General features: G+C 43.0%; 1 protein-coding gene across 9 annotated transcripts in view; it reads left to right on the top strand.

The window, feature by feature from the left end:
* Positions 1-22,290, top strand: part of gramd1c (GRAM domain containing 1c) — a 66,130-nt gene that overhangs the window by 42,208 nt on the left and 1,632 nt on the right. For all 9 annotated transcript variants that reach the window (XM_078221492.1, XM_078221493.1, XM_078221498.1 and 6 more), the window contains 6 exons: positions 10-152; positions 5,943-6,046; positions 8,773-8,934; positions 10,445-10,523; positions 15,141-15,260; positions 16,599-16,704. In XM_078221492.1, the coding sequence (XP_078077618.1) occupies positions 10-152; positions 5,943-6,046; positions 8,773-8,934; positions 10,445-10,523; positions 15,141-15,260; positions 16,599-16,704 (714 nt within the window). The remainder of the gene's footprint in view (positions 1-9; positions 153-5,942; positions 6,047-8,772; positions 8,935-10,444; positions 10,524-15,140; positions 15,261-16,598; positions 16,705-22,290) is intronic.

Below are 22,290 nucleotides of genomic sequence, written 5' to 3'. Positions count from 1 at the left end.
TTGTTACAGACATTGTGTAAAGAGAGCCAGACTGGACAATACTACCTGATTGATGCAGAGGTGACCACACATGACGTGCCTTACCATGACTACTTTTACACACATAACAGATACTGCATCATTCAGACATCGAGACGCAAGTGCAGGCTAAGGTAATGTAATGTTTGTTTTTGTACCCATGGAGCGTATCTTCTAATCCATAGTATGTATTGTGTTTTAGACATGTCAAAAATTAATTGTGATTAAATAAGATTGTATAAATAGGAATTTGGAATCAAAGTCCCTCTTTCCTCAACTTTGCCGGGACATTATGATTTCCTTAAATTTTAGATTATAATCTTGATTGTCCACATTGGGTCAGGTGGAACATCTGTTGAAGAATCAGCAGACACAATTTAAAAGGTAGAAGTGCACTGAAATACACATGGGCCTGAATTTTCCACCTGTCAGACATGCGCACTTGGTGCTGGAAGGAGTGAAATGTGTTCCTGGCAGCTGAGCACGCTTTCACATTGGCTGGCCAATTAACAGCCACAGTAAGGACTCTAACAACACCAGGAATCTCCCACTCACCTGACTAAGGAGCAGTGCTCCGAAAGCTAGTGGTGTTTGCTACCAAATAAACCTGTTGGACTTTAACCTGGTGTTGTTAAACTCCTTACTGTGTTTACCCCAGTCCAACGCCAGCATCTCCACATCACAATTAACAGCCAGGCAGAGTGAAACGCATGCTGTGAAAGACTGTGCACTGCCAGGGAGGATGGGGAGAGGGCAGATGCTGACAAAGGGGAGGGTGTGGGCTGGCGGTGCCCATGGTCACACTCGGGGTGGGGGGGTGCGGCAGCCACTACGGAGCTGCTGCCTCAGGGGGCTGCTGACCTGTGATGATAAACATGATGGAAGAAGTATGTTATGCGGATCTAGGCAGCACAATCATAAACAGACCTCAGTCCACAGAAACGTTTGTTCATTCTGTTTGAGCCCTGACCTTTCATCCTGCCTTGGATTGAGATTGCAGCTTAAATGTAAAGACCGCTTTGCCAGTCGGCCCACTCACCAACCATAATGGCAGAAGGGCAACAGAAAAATTCCTGTCAATTGGTGTTTAATTCATTTGAATTGGCTTCTTGATTTTGGCAGACACGCTTTGCATGCAGTTTCGCATGCACCGCCGACCGATATATCACGTAAGCTCGCAGTGGTATCAGGATGCACACCTGACATTTTCTCATGTAACTTCACATACTTCCAGGTTGGACCCATACCTGAACTTTGGATGTAAATTTCTGGCTGTGGTATCTTTACTAAGCTACTTTACTACTTGTGCCTTCCTTAGCCTGCTGTTTTAGGAAAGGGTCCCTCACAATTTCAGTTCATTCACATTTGCATGAAGACAGACCCCCATTGTACAATCCAAACAATGTAGAAGACTCAAATCTGTCTCCCATAGAAATGAATCAGCCTCTCATTGATTCTTTTTCAGCCTACAGTATTCCTCATAGCTACCTTTTAATTTTCTAAAACGAACACCCAACCTCGTTTCTTACCTCTCCACAAAAACACAAGACTTACCCATTTATCATTTGATTTCAAGTGGGTCTCAGTCACTTCTGTATATAGCAGCAACCATTAGTTACCTGTATTGTTCCCATACTGTTTGCATTGATACAAGCACAATTCATGTCATCCTTTAATACCGTTACTTTAGCCCAGATTTTCGCTCCTGGTCTGATGCACAGTCGAGTCATTTCCTGGCCCTGCAAACCTGACCCAGGAAAAAGAGGCCTGGCAATTTGTGCAAGGTGCAGGGCCACATTAGAAGTCAGGCCTGACCTTGGAATGAGTGGAGGTTGCTGAATGCAGAGACTGGCTGGTCAGAAGGCCTGTCTCTGCCCTGACAATTTGCTGAGGTAATTACAAAAATGAATAAAACAAAATGCCCTCCAGTCCTAACAGCCCCTCATCCTCTGACACACTCCCATAGTGCTGGTTTGGCATAGATGCCCCCTCCATACCAAACTATGCCACCTCATCACTCCTCCATCCCCTCACATCTCTATGCCTCCCACCCACCACCCTTTGCCCTTATACCTTTCATGCCGGATCATCTAATATCCACCAATGGCAAGCAGGAGCTAGGCTGACCATAAAATGTGTTTATTGAGGATATCACTACTTAAAAAACATTAATTGAGGAAATAAACATTCGACACATTGAAATTCCTTCAACTAATCTCATCCAAAAACACAAATTTCTATAATATCTTTGAGCTATGAATCAACCTGCTCACTTACCAGAAATCCCGCTGTGATAATGTTACAGAAAATTAATCATGCAGCACAAATCCTTTAACGATAATCTCCAGATTTATGTCAACAGACAGGAAGAAATATCAAGCACTGATTTTTTAAAACTGCACGCTTTAAAATTTAGTTATCCCTTGACAGCATTGACAGCTCTTTGATAGCATTGACAATGTTCCAAAGAAAATTCATATTCTGCTCAAAACATAACTCTGTTTCTCTCTGCACAGATGCTGCCAGACATGCAGGAAAAATTTTATGCCCACCCCCAGTGGGTTCTATGGTGGGGAGGGGACCGTAAAAAACCATGGATGGGATTCCCTCTAGGATCCCACCCGACCACGACCCAAATACAATCTTATGGTAGGGTGGACAGGGCCTCAGACTGGAAGTTCGCCCATTCCCCAATTAGGCTCCTAAATGAATATTTAATGGCCACTTAATGGCCTATTCCCATCCGGGTGGGCAACCGCTGACTGAGGGTGGGACACAGAAAAAGTCCTCACCCTCAGTCTTGGGTGGGAAGGTGGGAGGGGGAGGGGGGGGGGGGGGGGGACCTCCATTGTAACACCCTTTAAAGTTGGGAGTGCCCTTCCTTCACGAACGGGAAACCTCCGGTCCTCCCTCCATCCCCAGTAATTAGCAGCACTGCAGATCCCAGGACTTACTACAGTGCTGTACTTGAGACTACCTCTTCCGGCCACTGTATCGCTGTGCCTGGATGGGTTGGAGAACTGTCAGCCAATCAGATTGGCTTCCTTCTGAGTGCGGACAGAAGTCACGCCTGCTGCCAATCAATTTTTATCAGAGCATGAAATGGCAACAGTACTGTCGGAGTAGATGGGAATATATTCCCTGCTGACTCTATGGATGCCGGGTGCCAAGTGGTCACAATCCTGAAAATTGAGGCCACTGCGTTTTAACAGCATTTTGTTTTTATTTGACAATTCCAATGAGTTTGATGCATATTTTCCCCACAATCGTGTCTAATTTCAAAGGGCACCTGACCTGACCCAAAAATGTCCTAGGACCATATCCAAAGGGGTACTTTACCTTCCCAGCAGGATATCCTTGAGGATATTGAGACGTGAAGGCTCAGTTAGGGCACTTGAGAGTTACAAGTTAGCCAGGAAGGACCTAAAGAAAGAGTTAAGAAGAGCCAGGAGGGGACATGAGAAGTCTTTGGCAGATAGGATCAAGGAAAACCCTAAAGCTTTCTATAGGTATGTCAGGAGTAAAAGAATGACTAGGGTAGGATTAGGGCCAGTCAAGGACAGGAGTAGGAAGTTGTGCGTGGAGTCTGAAGAGATAGGAGAGGCACTAAATGAATATTTTTTTGTCGGTATTCACACTGGAGAGGGACAGTGTTGTAGAGGGGAGTACTGAGATGCAGGCTGTTGGACTGGATGGGATTGATGTTCATAAGGAGGAGGTGTTAGCAATTCTGGAAAGGGTAAAAATAGACAAGTACCCTGGGCCGGATGGGATTTATCCTAAGATTCTCTGGGAGGCTAGAGAGGAGATTGCAGAGTCTTTGGCTTTGATCTTTGTGTCGTCATTGTCTACAGGAACAGTGCCAGAAGACTGGAGAATTGCAAATGTTGTCCCCTTGTTCAAGAAGGGGAGTAGGGACAACCCTGGTAATTATAGACCGGTGAGCCTTACTTCTGTTGTGGGCAAAGTATTGGAAAGGATTATAAGAGATAGGATTTATAATCACCTGGAAAGGAATAATTTGATTAGGGATAGTCAGCACGGTTTTGTGAAGGGTAGGTCGTGCCTCACAAACCTTATTGAGTTCTTTGAGAAGGTGACCAAAGAGGTGGATGAGGATAAAGCGGTTGATGTGGTGTAGATGGATTTCAGCAAAGCGTTTGATAAGGTTCCCCATGGTAAGCTTTTGCAGAAAATACGGACACATGGGATTGAGGGTGATTTAGTGGTTTGGATCAGGAATTGGCTAGCTGTAAGAAAACAAAGGGTGGTGGTTGATGGGAAATATTCATCCTGGAGTTCAGTTACTAGTGGTGTACTGCAAGGATCTGTTTTGGGGCCACTGCTGTTTGTCATTTTTATTAATGACTTGGATGAGGGTGTGGGAGGATGGATTAGTAAATTTGCGGATGACACTAAAGTTGGTGGAGTTGTAGTGTGGAGGGAAGTGGCAGGTTACAGAGGGACATAGATAAGCTGCAGAGCTGGGCTGAGAAGTGGCAAATGGAGTTTAATGCGGAAAAGTGTGAGGTGATTCACTTTTTGGAAGGAGTAACAGGAATACAGAGTACTGGGCTAATGGTAAGATACTTGGTAGTGTGGATGAACAGAGGGACCTGGGTGTCCATGTGCAGAGATCCCTGAAAGTCGGCACCCAGGTTGATAGGGTTGTTAAGAAGGCGTACGGTGTTAGCTTTTATTGGTAGAGGGATTGAGTTTCGGAGCCAGGAGGTCATGCTGCAACTGTACAAAACTCTGGTGCGGCCACATGTGGAGTATTGCGTACAGTTCTGGTCGCCGCATTATAGGAAAGATGTGGAAGTGTTGGAAAGGGTGCAGAGGAGATTTACCAGGATGTTGCCTGGTATGGTGGGAAAATCGTATGAGGAAAGGCTGAGGGGCTTGAGGTTGTTTTCGTTAGAGAGAAGAAGGTTGAGAGGTGACTTAATAGAGGCATACAAGATGATCAGAGGATTAGATAGGGTGGATAGTGAGAGCCTTTTTCCTCGGATGGTGATGGCTAGCACGAGGGGACATAGCTTTAAATTGAGGGGTGAGAGATATAGGACAGATGTTAGAGGTAGGTTCTTTACTCGGAGAGTAGTAAGGGCATGGAATGCAGCAGTAGTAGACTCGTCAACATTAAGAGCATTCAAATGGTTATTGGATAAACATATGGATGATATTGGAATAGTGTAGATTAGAGGGGCTTTAGATTGGTTCCATTGGTCGGTGCAACATCGAGGGCCGAAGGACCTATACTGCGCTGTTATGTTCTATCCTGGTTATCCACAAGGTTCAGACCTGGTCTAATCTGCACACTTGGGTTTCAGAACCATGACCTCTGACTTTTCCAAATGTTTTTCTATCCACTCCATTATGTCCTTCCCCCAGGCATCAGAGAGGCAAGCTATTTTTCAACACTCTGTCACAGATACTAAAAGGCTGTACAACCCTCTGTTAACCTCCCTGAAATCTAACCCTGAAACATTTGTATGGATCAGTACAGAATAATGTTCAATGCAGAAAGTTATCAACCTGATCAACACAGTCATCTCTTCATGAATGCTGCCTCATCAGCTGAACATTTCCAGCATTCTGTTTTTATTTCAAAATACTTTCAGAATTATTTTGCTTTTTGCAGGAATTTTTCCATTCTGATCTGTGTCTGGGACAAGTGAGCCTAATATTTATAATTGGCACTGTTAATGGACAAAACACTTAATCTGATTTTATGATTCATTAATCTGTCTTTTTTTAATCGGCTTCAAAATTAGGGTGTATGAAATATTCTCTCTTTAGCCCTTGCCAATCAACTGGTCACATGATTCACTTTTATAGATTTGACATAATTTGATGGTTTGAAAAAGCGTGCCTTTGTTCCTCAGTAACTTTCCTTCATTTGTACTATTTTTTAATTTCAGAGTTTCAACAGATGTGTGCTACAGAAAACAACCATGGAGTTTGGTGAAGTCTTTCATACAGAAAAACTCATGGAGTGGATTAGAGGACTACTTCAAACACTTAGGTTTCTGCTAAATTTTAGTACTTAATAAACTTGTTAGTAATGATCAAGAGGGATCAGCTAAAATATACTTGAACTGGAATGGAAGATACATTGAAGTATGTAATTGATTTCCCCAGTACCTGAGTGAGTAAATATACAAACGAATGTGGTACTTACCATGTCAATCAGACGTTACATGTTCAGTTTCCAGTCCATTCCAAATTAATTGATCTCAAGACAGGGCAATAGTTGGAGTGTCACAATAATCTCAGGGTTGGAGTATTGGGGAGGAAGTCCGAACAGGCTCCATTCCTTATTGTTTGCACTGAATCATAGTGGGTGTGCATCTAGGAAACTAAAATAACAACTTACAATTATAGAACAACTTTATTTCAGCAAAACAAACCCTAAGATGTGTAACATGAGCAAAATCAATAAAAACATTATTGACACTGAGCCCCAGAAAATATCAAATCAGCGTCCAAAAGTTTGGTCATAGAGGTAGACATTAAGAATTATTTTAAGGGAGGAAAGAGATATAAAGTGTTTTAGGAAGGGCACCCCAGAGTTTGGGTCCTCAGCAGCTGAAAGTATGACCACCAGTGGTGAAGTTGCTGAACTCAGGATTCACAAGAGGCCTGATGGGGGAACACTGAGACTTTGGAGTTGTACGAGATTCTAGTGATGGGGATGGGCAAGGCCATGGAGGCATTTGAAAACTAGGTTGAAGATTTTAAAATTGAGGCGTAGTCAGCAAGCAAAGGGGTGGCATGGTTAGCACTGCTGCCTCACAGTGCCGGGGACCCGGGTTCAAATCTGGCCTCAGCTCACTGTCTGTGTGGAGTTTGCACATTCTCTCCCGTGTCTGTGTGGTTTTCCTCCAGGTGTTCCAGTTTCCTCCCACAGTCCAAAGATGTGCAGGTTAGGTTGATTGGCCATGTTAAATTGACCCTAGTGTCAGGGAATTAGCAGGTTAAATATGCGGGGTTACAGGAATAGGGCCTGGGTGGGATTGTGGTCGGTGCACACTCAGTGGGCCGAATGGCCTCCTGCACTGTAGGGATTCTATGATTCTATGGGTAATGGGTAAATGATACCTGGAGCATTTTAAGATACTGGCAACAGAGTATGGAGAATGGAAGATGGAAAGCTGGCAGGGAATAGTCAAGTCTAGAAGTAACAAAGGCATGGATGAGCTAAGGTAAGGCCAGAGACTAGCAGCGTTACAGAGGTGGAAGTAAGCACCCTTGATGATGGAGCAGATCTTCAGGTCTGACACATCACCAAGGTTGAGTGATCTGGCTCTGTTTCGAACAGTATTCAGGAAGGGAAACAAACTGAGGCATTCTTCCCATTCTATTTTGATGGAAATGGCTCATTCAGTGTTGGGTGGAAATTAGAGATAGTGGTGTAGTGCAGAGAGCTGGTGGTAGGATAGAACTGAGTGTGGAACATCATGTGTCTTTGGATGATATTGCAGATGGATAACATGTAGATGAGGAGGCGGTCAAGGATAGATCCTTGGAGAACTGGAAGTAGCATTACAGGAGTGAGAAGAGAAAGTATTTCTGGTCATTCTCTGGCTATGACTCAACAAATAAGAATGGAACCAAGCAAGGGCAGTGTTACCCAGCTGGATAATGGATGAGAGGCATTGGAAACGGGTGGTGTGGTCAGCTATATCAAAGATAGCAAATAGATTGCTAAGGCTGAGAAGTGATAGTGTAATCATAGACTCGTGTCATATGTGACTTTGTTAAGGGTCTTTTCACCACTGTGGTGGGGCCAGAAACCTGATTGGAGCGATTCGGGCATGGAATTGTAGGAAAGTAGACAGAGATTCCAGAGGAGTTTTGCATTTTGGAGTTGGAACTGAAGGCTGGAATTTTCTGGCTGTTCATGCTGGCAGGATCTTCTGGTCCCATCAATGGCACACCTCCACCGCGGGTTTCCCGGCAGCGTGGGGTGCAGTCATTGGGAAATACCATTGACTGGGTCAGGGCCAGAAGATCCTGCCACTGGCAAATGGCACGACGTCACCCGCCACTGGAAATACGCTTCGGGGAGGCCAAATGATCCCTCCTGTACTTCGCAAGGACAAAATGGTCAATGTGAGGTATTTTTGGGAGTGGAGAGAGGGATGGCAGCGGATTTTAAGGGAGAGGGATGGTGTTTGTTTACCTGAGGAGAGGGAATAGTTAACAATATCAGCTAACATGGGGCCTGGAAGGGAGGTTTGATGGGCAACAATTTTGTCAGTCTAGAAATGTGGGAGCAGGAGACAAACCATTTATTTTTGTCTAGACTCCAATTTGAATATTGACCATCTGCATGAGATATAGGAGAGTTGTACCTGATCCAGAAGGAGAGAGCAAAGTAATGAGTATAGATAAGAACCAAGTTACTGACTCGTGTGATGCTCCCAATTGAATAGGACTGATTATGGTCATTCGCTGAAAAGCAAGAAGCCTTCCTCCTTTGCTAGCTATTCTGCTTGGTATCCTTCATATTCCACCCTGTCTTTGACATGCTTATTGCAAACATGTTACCCAGATAGATCCCTCTGAGTTGTTTACAGTTCGGTTGTTTCTCTCTTGTTGCTGTGTATAAACTGAAATGATCAGATGCACTTTTAAACAACCAGGCATCCTACAGGCATTTCTTGTTATTGGACTTGGTTTATTTGTCATTTTCATGTAATTTGTAGAATGACAATTTCTCCAATGTTATTGTGTTTTATTTTACAGAATCAGACTTGCTGATTGAAGAGTCAATGCACAGTCCAATCTCTGCAGAATTAGGTCAGTCTGGGCTTCGGAGGCGAAGGCGGGGGTACAGCCGGAGCCATGTGGACCAGTTTACTGACTTAACTTCCCGTCTGGATGCAGATGCAAGGGAACTGTACACAGGTAGTGTGTTATAGTTATTTTACTGTAGGTTAAATGAGACTTGGGGAAAGGTGACTGGCGTTTTGGGAGAAAGCTTTAGTTGTGATGTGCTGAATCGGCCATAGGAATAGCCAAAAAGCTATTTGACACTAAAATGCCGGCCAGCAGATGGGCAAGACCATTAGCTGAAGGTAGTGTAGAGGCATATGGGCCAAGTTTGCAACATGCAAAACATCATTTTGAAACTTTCTCTGTAACAGGCTGTACGTGGCGTTCCTTAATCTCCATCTCTGACTGGAAAATAAGAGAGCGATAGATTTATTCATAATTATGACTGCCTCAAACTGCCTGTTCAAATATGTAGAGAGAAAACCAAGACTGCCCTCTGATACCTTTCTCAACTCGGGTGTCAAGCCACAATTAAATGTGCACTGCACTTCTATCTGTGCCTGCAATTCCATACTCAAATAGGAATCAACCCCAGAAGGAATAAATTCGCAGCATAGCTGAAAGGGAGAAAAGAGAAAGGTGCTCTCTGAAATCTTGCCAAATCAGCCGGCTGCAAGCTCTGATAAACCTGGCACTGCTGTGAGCACCCAACACTAATGCTTCAATTACTTCATCTCTGGATTTGGGATGGAGTCATATTGAGGTCAGAATGGTGGGGAAGGTTTTGCTGTTCTGCAATTCCTGCTGAAACTTCCAGGGAATGCAGGATTATGGGACGGGCAAGCAGAAAAGTGGAACTGAGGCCATAATCAGATCATCCATAATCCTACTGAATGATGGAGCAGGCTCAAGGGGCTAAATGGCTGCCTACTGTTCCTATTTCTTATGTCCTTATTATTGTTGATACTTGTGTAAAAGTTGAGATTTTTAGAAAAATTTTTACTCACAATGTTGAGGATCAACTGATACATGAATAATATTTTTGAGGGGTTGAAACCCGTGCATTTTGGGGTGATGACCATTATCTTAAAACATGAAAAATATTCACAAATTGCCTTCATTAGGCTAAGCAGCGGTAGCCTAGATTATTTCTTGTATACGATGAGGGCAAACCCACACTCGATTACTACATTCCACTTTAAATACATAAAGATTTATTTCTCACTTTAGTTTACGTTATTGTAGTACCAACCTCTCCCATTGTCTCGCTACCTGGCAATATTGCTGCTAATGCCTGTCGTTGTTTTGCTGGTGACCCACCTCTGAATTAATTCATAACTGGCAGTATTTCTCATCTCAAACACCTTTTTTATAAAATGTAATATTGAGTGTGGTACAAGAGGACATTGCGATTAAAGTGCAGGTGATCTGATAATATCGGTAGTATGACTAACATCAAAAAACACTTCTACCATCCCTTAGAAACTAGGGTCATCTTATGAGATTTATGAACAATTAAGAATTCTTTACTTAAAAGTTGTGATTCAACTTTTACATGAGATCAGTTATTAGTTGAGAATATGTGGTATCTTCTCGGCTGAATTTAAGCTGTAATTTAATACTTTGTATATCTTTATTGCAGACCGAGGAAATAATTTGGAAAAAAAACCAATAATTCAAAATTGGGACCTTACAAAGCTCGTGTTGACCATGAGTGCAATGTGAGTATGTTTTGAAAGTCTTTTCAAAAACATTTTTGAAAGAAGACCATAACGGCAGATACAAAGATTCCAGATCTAAGTGTGAGTTACTATCAACAAAACTGCTCCAAAGAATACTAGGAAAGAATTAAAATAGCCAGTATTTAAACACATTAGGACGAATTTTATAGAATGATACTGCCAATGTGGTGCATTGCCCTTAAGGAAGGAAGCACGTATCAGACATTCGGGTGCATTCTCCCCATTTTAACCTGAATCTAAAGTTTAGGCTCAACTTGGCTGGTTATTTTTGAAGTACTTTTGAAGAGATAGTGACCACAATGCGGTGTCTTTTGTTATTGCAATGGAGAGGGATAGGGCCGTACGGCAGGGCAAGGTTTACAATTGGGGGAGAGGTAATTATGATGCGATTAGGCAAGAATTAGGGGGCATAAGATGGGAACAGAAACTGTCAGGGAAAGGCATTAATGAAAAGTGGAACTTTTTCAAGGAACAAATACTGGGTGTCCTTGATAGGTATGTCCCTGTCAGGCAGGGAGGAAATGGCCGAGTGAGGGAACCATGGTTCACAAAAGAGGTGGAATGTTTTGTGAAAAGGAAGAGGGAAGCTTATGTAGGGATGAGGAAACAAGGTTCAGATGGCTCGATTGAGGGTTACAAGTTAGCAAGGAATGAGCTGAAAAAGGGGCTTAGGAGAGCTAGGAGGGGACATGAGAAGTCCTTGGCGAGTCGGATCAAGGAAAACCCCAAGGCTTTTTACTCTTGTGTGAGGAATAAAAGAATGACCAGGGTGAGGTTAGGGCCGGTCAAGGACAGTAGTGGGAACTTGTGTATGGAGTCAGTAGAGATAGGCGAGGTGATGAATGAATACTTTTCTTCAGTGTTCACCAAGGAGAGGGGCCATGTTTTTGAGGAAGAGAAGGTGTTACAGGCTAATAGGCTGGAGGAAATAGATGTTCGCAGGGAGGATGTACTGGCAGTTTTGAATAAACTGAAGGTCAATAAGTCCCCTGGGCCTGATGAAATATATCCTAGGATTCTTTGGGAGGCAAGGGATGAGATTGCAGAGCCTTTGGCTTTGATCTTTGGGTCCTCACTGTCCATGGGGATGGTGCCAGAGGACTGGAGAGTGGCGAATGTTGTTCCTCTGTTCAAGAAAGGGAATAGAAATTACCCTGGTAATTATAGACCGGTTAGTCTTACTTTGGTGGTTGGTAAATTGATGGAAAAGGTCCTTAGGGATGGGATTTACGACCATTTAGAAATATGCGGATTAATCCGGGATAGTCAGCACGGATTCATGAAGGGCAAGTCGTGCCTCACAAATTTGATAGAATTTTTTGAGGAGGTAACTAAGTGTGTTGATGAAGGTAGGGCAGTTGATGTCATATACATGGATTTTAGTAAGGTGTTTGATAAGGTCCCCCATGGTCGGCTTATGATGAAAGTAAGGAGGTGTGGGATAGAGGGAAAGTTGGCCGATTGGATAGGTAACTGGCTATCTGATCGAAGACAGAGGGTGGTGGTGGATGGAAAATTTTCAGACTGGAGGCAGGTTGCTAGCAGAGTGCCACAGGGATCCGTGCTTGGTCCTCTGCTCTTTGTGATTTTTATTAATGACTTAGAGGAGGGGGCTGAAGGGTGGATCAGTAAATTTGCTGATGACACCAAGATTGGTGGAGTAATGGATGAGGTGGAGGGCTGTTGTAGGCTGCAAAGAGACATAGATAGGATGCAAAGCTGGGCTGAAAAATGGCAAACGGAGTTTAACCCTGATAAATGTGAGGTGATTCATTTTGGTAGGACTAATTTAAATGTGGATTACAGGGTCAAAGGTAGGGTTCTGAAGGCTGTGGAGGAACAGAGAGATCTTGGGGTCCATATTCACAGATCTCTAAAGGTTGCCACTCAAGTGGATAGAGCTGTGAAGAAGGCCTATAGTGTGTTAGCTTTTATTAACAGGGGGTTGGAGTTTAAGAGCCGTGGGGTTATGCTGCAACTGTACAGGACCTTGGTGAGACCACGTTTGGAATATTGTGTGCAGTTCTGGTCACCTCACTATAAGAAGGATGTGGAAGTGCTGGAAAGAGTGCAGAGGAGATTTACCAGGATGCTGCCTGGTTTGGAGGGTAGGTCTTATGAGGAAAGGTTGAGGGAGCTAGGGCTGTTCTCTCTGGAGCGGAGGAGGCTGAGGGGAGACTTAATAGAGGTTTATAAAATGATGAAGGGAATAGATAGAGTGAACGTTCAAAGACTATTTCCTCGGGTGGATGGAGCTATTACAAGGGGGCATAACTATAGGGTTCATGGTGGGAGATATAGGAAGGATATCAGAGGTAGGTTCTTTACGCAGAGAGTGGTTGGGGTGTGGAATGTACTGCCTGCAGTGATAGTGGAGTCAGACACTTTAGGAACATTTAAGCGGTTATTGGATAGGCACATGGAGCACACCAGGATGATAGGGAGTGGGATAGCTTGATCTTGGTTTCAGATAAAGCTCGGCACAACATCGTGGGCCGAAGGGCCTGTTCTGTGCTGTACTGTTCTATGTTCTAATGACCACAGTTCTGGGCTCCATCTTATAAAAAAGGATGGAGGCACTGGAGAAAGTGCAGAAACGCTTTACAAATGTGATATCAGAAGTAAGAGGTCATACCAATCAGGAAGATTTTTTGAAGATGAAGGGATAAACATAGAGAAGACTGCCATGTCCTATGTTAGAGGTCATGGGTTTTAAAGAAAAAGATGTGATTTGCATATGTAGATTCAGATAATAACAGATTTATTATGGGAGCTGTTGCCTGTACAGAGTATAAAATAAAACTAAAGAGGAGCCTTGACACACTCTAATGCCATCACCCTCAAATCATGTGACTGGCAATCATGCAATCACTTAAACGTATAACAATCAGTATTAAATCTGCAAGGGAAATCAGGTGAAATTTCCTTACCCAAAGGGAATGTGAAACTCATTGCTACAGGGAGTGGTTGAGGTGAGTAGCGTAGATGCATTTCAGGGGAAGCCAGATAATCACAGGAGAGAGAAAGAGTTGGAAGGATATGCCGATGGAGCGAGTTGAAAGAAGGAAAGTCATAGAGGTTTACAGCATGGAAACAGGCCCTTCGGCCCAACTTGTCCATGCCGCCCTTTTTTTTTAAACCCCGAAGCTAATCCCAATTGCCTGCATTTAGCCCATATCCCTCTATACACATCGTACCCATGTAACGATCTAAATGCTTTTTAAAAGACAAAATTGCACCCGCCTCTACTACTACCTCTGACAGCTTGTTCCAGACACTCGCCACCCTCTGTGTGAAAAAATTGCCCCTCTGGACACTTTTGTATCTCTCCCCTTAAACCTATGCCCTCTAGTTTTTGACTCCCCTACCTTTGGGAAAAGATATTGACTATCTAGCTGATCTGTGCCCCTCATTATTTTATAGACCTCTATAAGATCACCCCTCAGCCTCCTATGCTCCAGAGAAAAAAGTCCCAGTCGATCCAGCCACTCATAACTCAAACCATCAAGTCCCGGTAGCATCCTAGTAAATCTTTTCTGCACTCTTTCTAGTTTAATAATATCCTTTCTATAATAGGGTGACCAGAATTGCACACAGTATTCCAGGTGTGGCCTTACCAATGTCTTGTACAACTTCAACAAGACATTCCAACTCCTGTATTCAATGTTCTGACCGATGAAACCAAGTATGCCGAATGCTGCCTTCACCACTCTGTCCACCTGTGACTCCACTTTCAAGGATCTATGAACATGTACCCCTAGATCTCTTTGTTCTGTAACTCTCCCCAACACCCTACCATTAATTGAGTAAGTCCTGCCCTGGTTCAATCTACCAAAATGCATCACCTCTCATTTGTCGAAATTAAACTCCATCTGCCATTCGTCAGCCCACTGGCCCAATTGATCAAGATCCCATTGCAATTGGAGATAACTTTCTTCACTGACACTATGCCACCAATCTTACTTACTAACCATGCCTCCTATCTTCTCATCCAAATCATTAATATAAATGACAAATAACAGTGGACCCAGCACTGATCCCTGAGGCACACCGCTGGTCACAGGCCTCCAGTTTGAAAAACAACCCTCTACAACCACCCTCTGGCTTTTATCAAGAAGCCAATTTTGTATCCATTTAGATACCTCACCCTGGATCCCGTGAGATTTAACCTTGTGCAACAACCTACATGCGGTACCTTGTCAAAGGCAAAGAGAGAGAATGCCTGTGTGGGTTATAGAGCAGTTGAGCTGAGTGGCTAGTTTGTTTGCTGTAAGTTCTTTTGTAGGCATCCGTGAAGAGGTCATAGAAACCTGTGTCTGTCAACCAGGCATCAGTGAGCCAAACAATTTAAAGGATTATGTCCATGCTGGTTCTCGGGTTGCCATCCTGAAGACTCATGCGCAGTGTATCATAAATATTTGTTCCATTCAAAAATGATGAAGCCTCATGTACAAATGGAAGGGCTACAAATTTGAGATAATCTATAAAAATTAATAAGCATTTTTGTAATTGTTGTTTTACCAAATAGTACAATTTTTCTGTGGGAACAGCTTGCATCCTGGAACCCGCTCTAAATCAATTTGTCTTATTTTCCAGACTCTGTATCCTAGCCTTGTTAAACTTGGGCCTGTTTTTAAAACTTTTGAACATAGAAGCTGTGGCTCAAAAGATCCATTTATCGAACAAAATAAGAACATCGGAAAAGCTGAGCATTGGGTAAGTGGTGGTCAGGTCAGAAGCGATGTTAAAAAGAAAAAAATTGAAGGTGTTATACTCCCAACATCTGCTGTTTGTCTGAGAAGTCTTTAACCTGTTACTGACAATAGTGTGGCAAGTATTTTCTATTTTGTGGGAAGCATTATCAAATAGAGTAAATGTATGTAAACTGTATATGTTTTTCCATTCACAATTTTTTTTAAGAACTTGAATTGATATAGCACCTATCACATCCCTCAGGATGTCCCAAACTGTTTTCACAACTAGTGAAGCATCTTTTGAAAGGTAATCATTGCTGAAATACGGCAGCCAATTTACACCCAGTAAGCTTATGCAAAAAGTAATGAGCAGATGAAAATGAGAACTACTTCAAATAGTTCCATGGAATATTTTACATCCCTCTGAGAAGATAGGCAGGACCTTCATTTAATGTCTCATCTGAAAGGCAGGCAACGCAGTGCTCCCTCAATACTGCACTGGAAAAGCCAGATTATTTTATGGGCTCAGGTTTCTGGAATGAGGGTGAATACAGAACCTTCTGACGCAGGCTCGAGTGCTATCAGTCAGCCTGAGCTGACCATTCTAAAATAAATCAGCCTCCTAATATATAGTTCGCCTCATCTCACTCGAATGTGCATCAGACATCCTTCCAGAAGGCCATCCATTTGTGGAGACCAGTAGTGATTCTCGTGGGTTCTTGCTGTGTTTGAGGGTCGGAGAATCCCAGGAGCAGGGAGAATCCAGCCTCAGACTCAAAATTTACATCTGGTGCAGTGGCCGGGAGGATCGCAATAGGGTTTCGCGCCAGCACTGAGTGCACTAGACCCCGCACCCGGGATTCTCTGACCCTGCTCCACTCCAATGCGATCTGTGCCAGGCATTACACAGCCAATCGTGGCCAATGCCCTTGTATCTCTCTCCACGTTTTGCCGCTGAGTCTTTCCAGTGCTTTCTGTTTATTTCTTCAGATTTCCAACATCCACATTAGTTTGCTTTTATCTAATTTATTTGCCTCGAGGATCCCCTGGTGAATTTTCTCATGCAGATTAGGCTTGGTAATTTCTTCCAGCAAAGGTATCTAGGCAAGAAACTATAGAGGCAGGAAATATTCATATTGCTTAACTAATATGTTCACTTGGTCAGATTTGTCCCCGAATACAAACTAACTGACAATGACACGTCTCCTTGATGGAAGGGGTCCAGGCATTGAGGAAGAATGTTCACAACTACTGTAATTTTGCTTGTGCCTTTCTGCAAATTTTTGTATCTAGTTTAAACCATGTGGTGAAAGGTTCTTAACGTTTTTCTCAGTCTGTATTATTTTCCTTTTTTCTATAGTTTGGATCAAGAGACAATAATAAAGCAGGAAACTAAACACAAGGATAATGCTGAATTTCAACACCTGCGGACAGTGATCAATGATTCCATTTCACTTCTGGAACAGGTATGACAAGTGGGGAACATTCCTGAAGATCTGGGGCTGAATTTCTATGGCGGAGGCGCAACTAATCCTGCTGTCACAACACTGCCTTCGCCTCTGTCTCAACCATGCCAGCAGCCAGGATCTTCCAGAGTCCAACCCTAAGTGACCTGGCGGGCTAAGTATTGAGCAGGGAGGTTCAAAGACTATTTTCTTTAAAGACTATATTCCCAAAAAAACCCTTGGCCTAGTGCATCAGAGCCAAAATTCTGGAATTCCTTCCCTAACAGCACTGGGGCAGTACCTACACCACATGGACTGCAATGGTTCAAGTAGGCAGCTCACCACCACCTTCTGAAGGGCAATTAGGGATGGGCAATAAATGAATAAAAAGCAGAGATACAGTGGGTATGGTGAACCTTCAGACTAATCTAAACCGCCCCCCCTCCTCACCCATTGTCCGCTTTATGAACAGAATTCACAAGCTACAACAGTTGTATGATCATAAGAATTAGGAGCAGGAGCAGGCCATTCAGCCCATCAAACATGCTCTAACATTTGATAAGATCATGACTGGTCTGATTATGGTCTTAACTCCACTTTCCTGCCTGTCCCCCATAACAGGTTCACCAGACTTGTTCCTAGGATGGTGGGACTGCCCCATGAAGAAAGATTGGGCAAACTGGGCCTGTATTCTCTAGAGTTTTGAAGAATGAGAAGTGATCACATTGAAACCCACAAAATAGAAGAATAAATGTTTCCCCTGGTTGGGGAGTCCAGAACCGGGGGCACAATTTCTACTTAGGAGTAGAGATGAGAGGATTTCTCTTTTTACTCGAGGATGATGCATGTTTGGCATTTCCTACCTGAGCAGGCTGTGGAAACTCAGTCACTGAGTCTGTTTAAAAGAGATTTCGGCAGGCTTGTAAGCAAGTTGGGAGGGTTAGCTGCCTTAGTGCTTGGCTTTCTCCAAATCGCTTCTTCGTGTGGAAACTGCATGGCTCACCAACTTCTCCAGGGCTGCTTCAACACACTTCGGAGAGAAGTGGTGAGATTTCAGAGCTCAGAGAGAGGCTATAAAAAAAAAAGAGAGAAATGGCAAGATTCCGGAGAGAAGAGGGAGTATAAAGAACAGCGTGATAACTGATATTCCCAGCTCGAAGAAAGCTGTGTTTCAGAATTGAAAAGGAAATGTAGAGTTGCTTCAGTTAAACAAGTTCAGAAGTAAAAGAGAAAAAGTCTCAAACAACTGCAGGACCTGTCCTAAAAGAGCAAGACAGAAGAAAGTTGCAAACTACTTTAAACAGAGAATAACCAAAAAAGTTTACCAGGTACACGGTACATACTCTTGCAACTCGGCCAACGTTGTCTACCTGATACGCTGCAAGAAAGGATGTCCCGAGGCATGGTACATTGGGGAAACTATGCAGACGCTGCGACAACGGATGAATGAACACTGCTCGACAATCACCAGGCAAGACTGTTCTCTTCCTGTTGGGGAGCACTTCAGCGGTCACGGGCATTCGGCCTCTGATATTCGGGTAAGCGTTCTCCAAGGCGGCCTTCGCGACACACGACAGTGCAGAGTCGCTGAGCAGAAACTGATAGCCAAGTTCCGCACACACGAGGACGGCCTCAACCGGGATATTGGGTTCATGTCACACTATTTGTAACTCCCACAGTTGCGTGGACCTGCAGAGTTTCACTGGCTGTCTTGTCTGGAGACAATACACATCTTTTTAGCCTGTCTTGATGCTCTCTCCACTCCCATTGTTTTGTTTCTTAAAGACTTGATTAGTTGTAAGTATTCGCATTCCAACCATTATTCATGTAAATTGAGTCTGTGTCTTTGTAAGCTCTGTTTGTGAACAGAATTCCCACTCACCTGAAGAAGGGGCTTAGAGCTTCGAAAGCTTGTGTGGCTTTTGCTACCAAATAAACCTGTTGGACTTTAACCTGGTGTTGTTAAACTTCTTACTGTGTTTACCCCAGTCCAACGCCGGCATCTCCACATCATGACTACCATTGTAAAATCAGTCAGTCATAGAGATATACAGCACAGAAACAGGCACTTTGGCCCAACTGTTCCATGCTGACCAGATTTCCTAAATTGAACTAGTCCCACTTGCCTGCATTTGGCCCGTATCCCTCTAAATCTTTCTCATCCATGTACCTGTCCAAATGTCTTTTAAATGTTGTAATTGTACCCGCCTCTACCACCTCCTCTGGCAGCTCATTCCATATACACACCCGCCAATGGAAACCACCTCCCTGCTTCTGTTATCTATTCCCTTCATAATTTTATATGTTTCTATAAGATCGCCCCTCATTCTTCTGAATTCCAATGAGCATCTACTGTCTACTCGGTCTCTCCTCATAAGCCAACCCCCTCAACTCTGGAATCAACCTAGTGAATCTCCTCTGTACCTTTCCTCCAGTGCCCGTATATCCTTTCTCACGTAAGGAGACCAAAACTGTACACAGTACTCCAGGTGTGGCCTCACCAGCTCCTTATACAGCTGCAACATAACCTCCCTGTTTTTAAACTCCACCCTCTAGCAATGAAGGACAAAATTCCATTTGCCTTCATAATTACCTGTTGCACCTGCAAACCAATTTTTTGTGATTCCTGCACAAGGACACTCGGCTCCCTCTGCACAGCAGCATGCTGCAATTTTTTTACCATTTAAATAATAGTCCATTTTGCTGTTGTTCCTGCTAAAATGAATGACCTCACATTTACCAACAATGCACTCCATCTGCCAGACCCTCGCCCACTCACTCAAAATATCTATATCCCTCTGCAGACTTTCCGAGTCCTTTGCACACTTTGCTCTGCCACTCATCTTAGTGTCATCTGCGAACATTGACATACTACACTTGGTCGCCAACTCCAAATCATCTATGTAAATCGTAAACAATTGCGGTCCTAACACTGATCCCTGAGGCACACCACTAGTCACTGATCGCCAACCAGAAAAACACCTATTTATCCCCACTCTTTGCTTTCTGTTAGTTAACCAATCCTCTATCCATGCTAATACATTGCCTGTAACACCATGCACCTTTATCTTATGCAGCAGCCTTTTGTGTGACATCTTGTCAAATGCCTATTGGAAACCCAGATACACCACATCCACCGGTTCCCTGTTGTCCATTGCGCATGTAATGTCCTCAAAGTTCCAGTAAATTAGTTAAACATGAGTTGCCTTTCATGAACTCATGCTGCGTCTTCCCATGGGACAATTTATATCCAGATGTCTCGCTATTTCTTCCTTGATAGATTCAGGCATTTTCTCCACTACAGAAGTTAAGCTAACCGGCCTATAGTTACCTGCCTTTTGTCTACCTCCTTTTTTAAACAGTGGCGTCACATTTGCTGTTTTCCAATCTGCCAGAACTACCCCAAAGTCCAGCGAAGTTTGGTAAATTGCCACAGGCACATATGCTACTTCTCCCGCCATCTCTTTTAGTACCCTGGGATGCATTCCATCAGGGCCAGGAGGCTTGTCTACCTTTTAGTCCCATTAGCTTGCCCAACACTACCTCTTTTTAATGATAAAGATCGTTTCTAGGTCCTCACCTGCCATAGCCCCCTTGTCATCAATTTTTTGGCATGTAATGTGCCTTCCACTGAAGACCGACACAAAATACTTGTTCAATGCCTTGGCCATTTCCTCATTTCCCGTTATTAAATCCCCTTTCTCATCCTCTGAAGGACCAATGTTCACCTTAGCCACTCTTTTTCATTTTATATTTATAGAAAATTTTGCGATATGTTTTTATATTCTGAGCTAGTTTACTCTCGTAATCCATCTTACTTTTGTTTATAGCTTCTTTGTGGCTTTCTGTTGACCTTTAAAGATTTCCCAATCCTCTAGTTTCCCACTAATCTTTGCCACTTTGTATGCATTTTCTTTCAATTTGATATCCTCCTTTATTTCCTTAGATACCCATGGCTGATTATCTCTTGTTCTACAGTCCTTCCTTATCACTGCTATATACTTTTGCTGAGCACTGTGAAAAATCACTTTGAAAGTCCTCCACTGTTCCTCAATTGTCCCACCATAAAGTATTTGCTCCCAGTCTACCTTAGCCAACCCCTTCCTCATCTCTTTGTAGTCTCCTTTGTTTAAGCACAAGACACTGGGTATTGGATTTTACCTTCTCATGCTCCATCTGTATTTTAAATTCAACCATACTGTGACCACTTCTTCCGAGAGGATCCCTAACTGTGAGATCATTAATTATTCCTGTCTCATTACACAGGACCAAATCTAGGATAGCTTGCTCTCTCAAGTTCCATTACATACTGTTTGAGGAAACTATCGCGGATACATTCTATGAACCCTCCTCGAGGCTGCCTTGACCGACCTGGTTTGACCAATCGACATGTAGATTAAAATCCCCATGATAATTGCCATACCATTTTTACATCAGTTATTTCTTTGTTTATTGTCCACCTCACCGTGATGTTGTTATTTGGTGGCCTATAAACTATGCCTATCAGTTACTTTTTCTCTTCGCTTTTTCTGATTTCCACCCAAATAGATTCAACCTTTCAGTCCATAGAACCTATATCATCTCTCACTACCGACCTGATGCCATCCCTAAATATCAGAGCTATGCCACCTCTCTGATCTTCCTGTCTGTCCTTCCGAATATGTCAGTTGCTCCGACACTCCAACCTTGCAAGATCTTTGTATTCCCCCAATCCCAGCTGCTTATGCAGCCCTGATTCCTATCGCTCCACACGATAAATTCAGCAATCCTGCACAAGAACACTGGTCACAGCAGGCTACATTAATGCCACAGCTCCTATCTCATCTGCTGCTATTTAATGTTTCCCAGTGGAACACTAATTTTTTATTTTGTTTTGAAGTTATCTTCATTACCTTTCTCGCTTCTGATTTGTGTTTTGATATTAGAAATAATGTAAATGCAATTATGATTTATACCACAGATTTTTCATCTCAAGTTAAATGTCAAGTAAGTGATCAGAGTTAGGGATAAAATGCAAACCTCCTCAAATGAAAAATAAAAATTATGACAACGTACATTTGCATAGCATCTTGAATGTTATATGTCCAGCACATGAACATTATAAAGCAATGTTTGACATGACGCCACCTAAGGTGATGTTAGAGCAGTTTGAGGCTCAGTGAAGTATTGTGCTTTTAAAAACTCTTCAGTTTAGTTAAAATTTCTAATTTCATATTTCTGCATTCAAAGAATAAGTTTCTCGTGTTTTATGTTCAATGCTTTCAGTAGGAACAATCCAGAATTTCCTCTCCAGTTCCATAACTATAAGGTTTTCATTGCAGTCCCGTTGCTGTAACTTGATCAGGAGGGGAAGTTCCCAGCCTCATTTCTTTTATATCAATTCCTGCATTTCCTAGGCCATGGATTTTATGAACATTAATGTGTAATCTAGCGGTGAGTGGATTTGTTTTGAAAGAAGGATTCTTGACTGACTCTAGTAGGATTCATTTCCTCTATAACACAATAGCTAACCTTGTTCAGGTGAACACTTTATTTAACTGTTTATTTCACTAAATCGCAAAATGCTGAAAGGAATTTGTTTCTGTTAGGCGCTGCAGTGAAAATAAG

The sequence above is a fragment of the Mustelus asterias genome, chromosome 10 (genome assembly GCF_964213995.1).
Source record: "Mustelus asterias chromosome 10, sMusAst1.hap1.1, whole genome shotgun sequence".
NCBI classification, from domain to species: Eukaryota; Metazoa; Chordata; class Chondrichthyes; order Carcharhiniformes; family Triakidae; genus Mustelus; species Mustelus asterias.
Note: the sequence above shows the minus strand (reverse complement) of the source record. Positions and strands in the feature narration are given on the sequence as shown.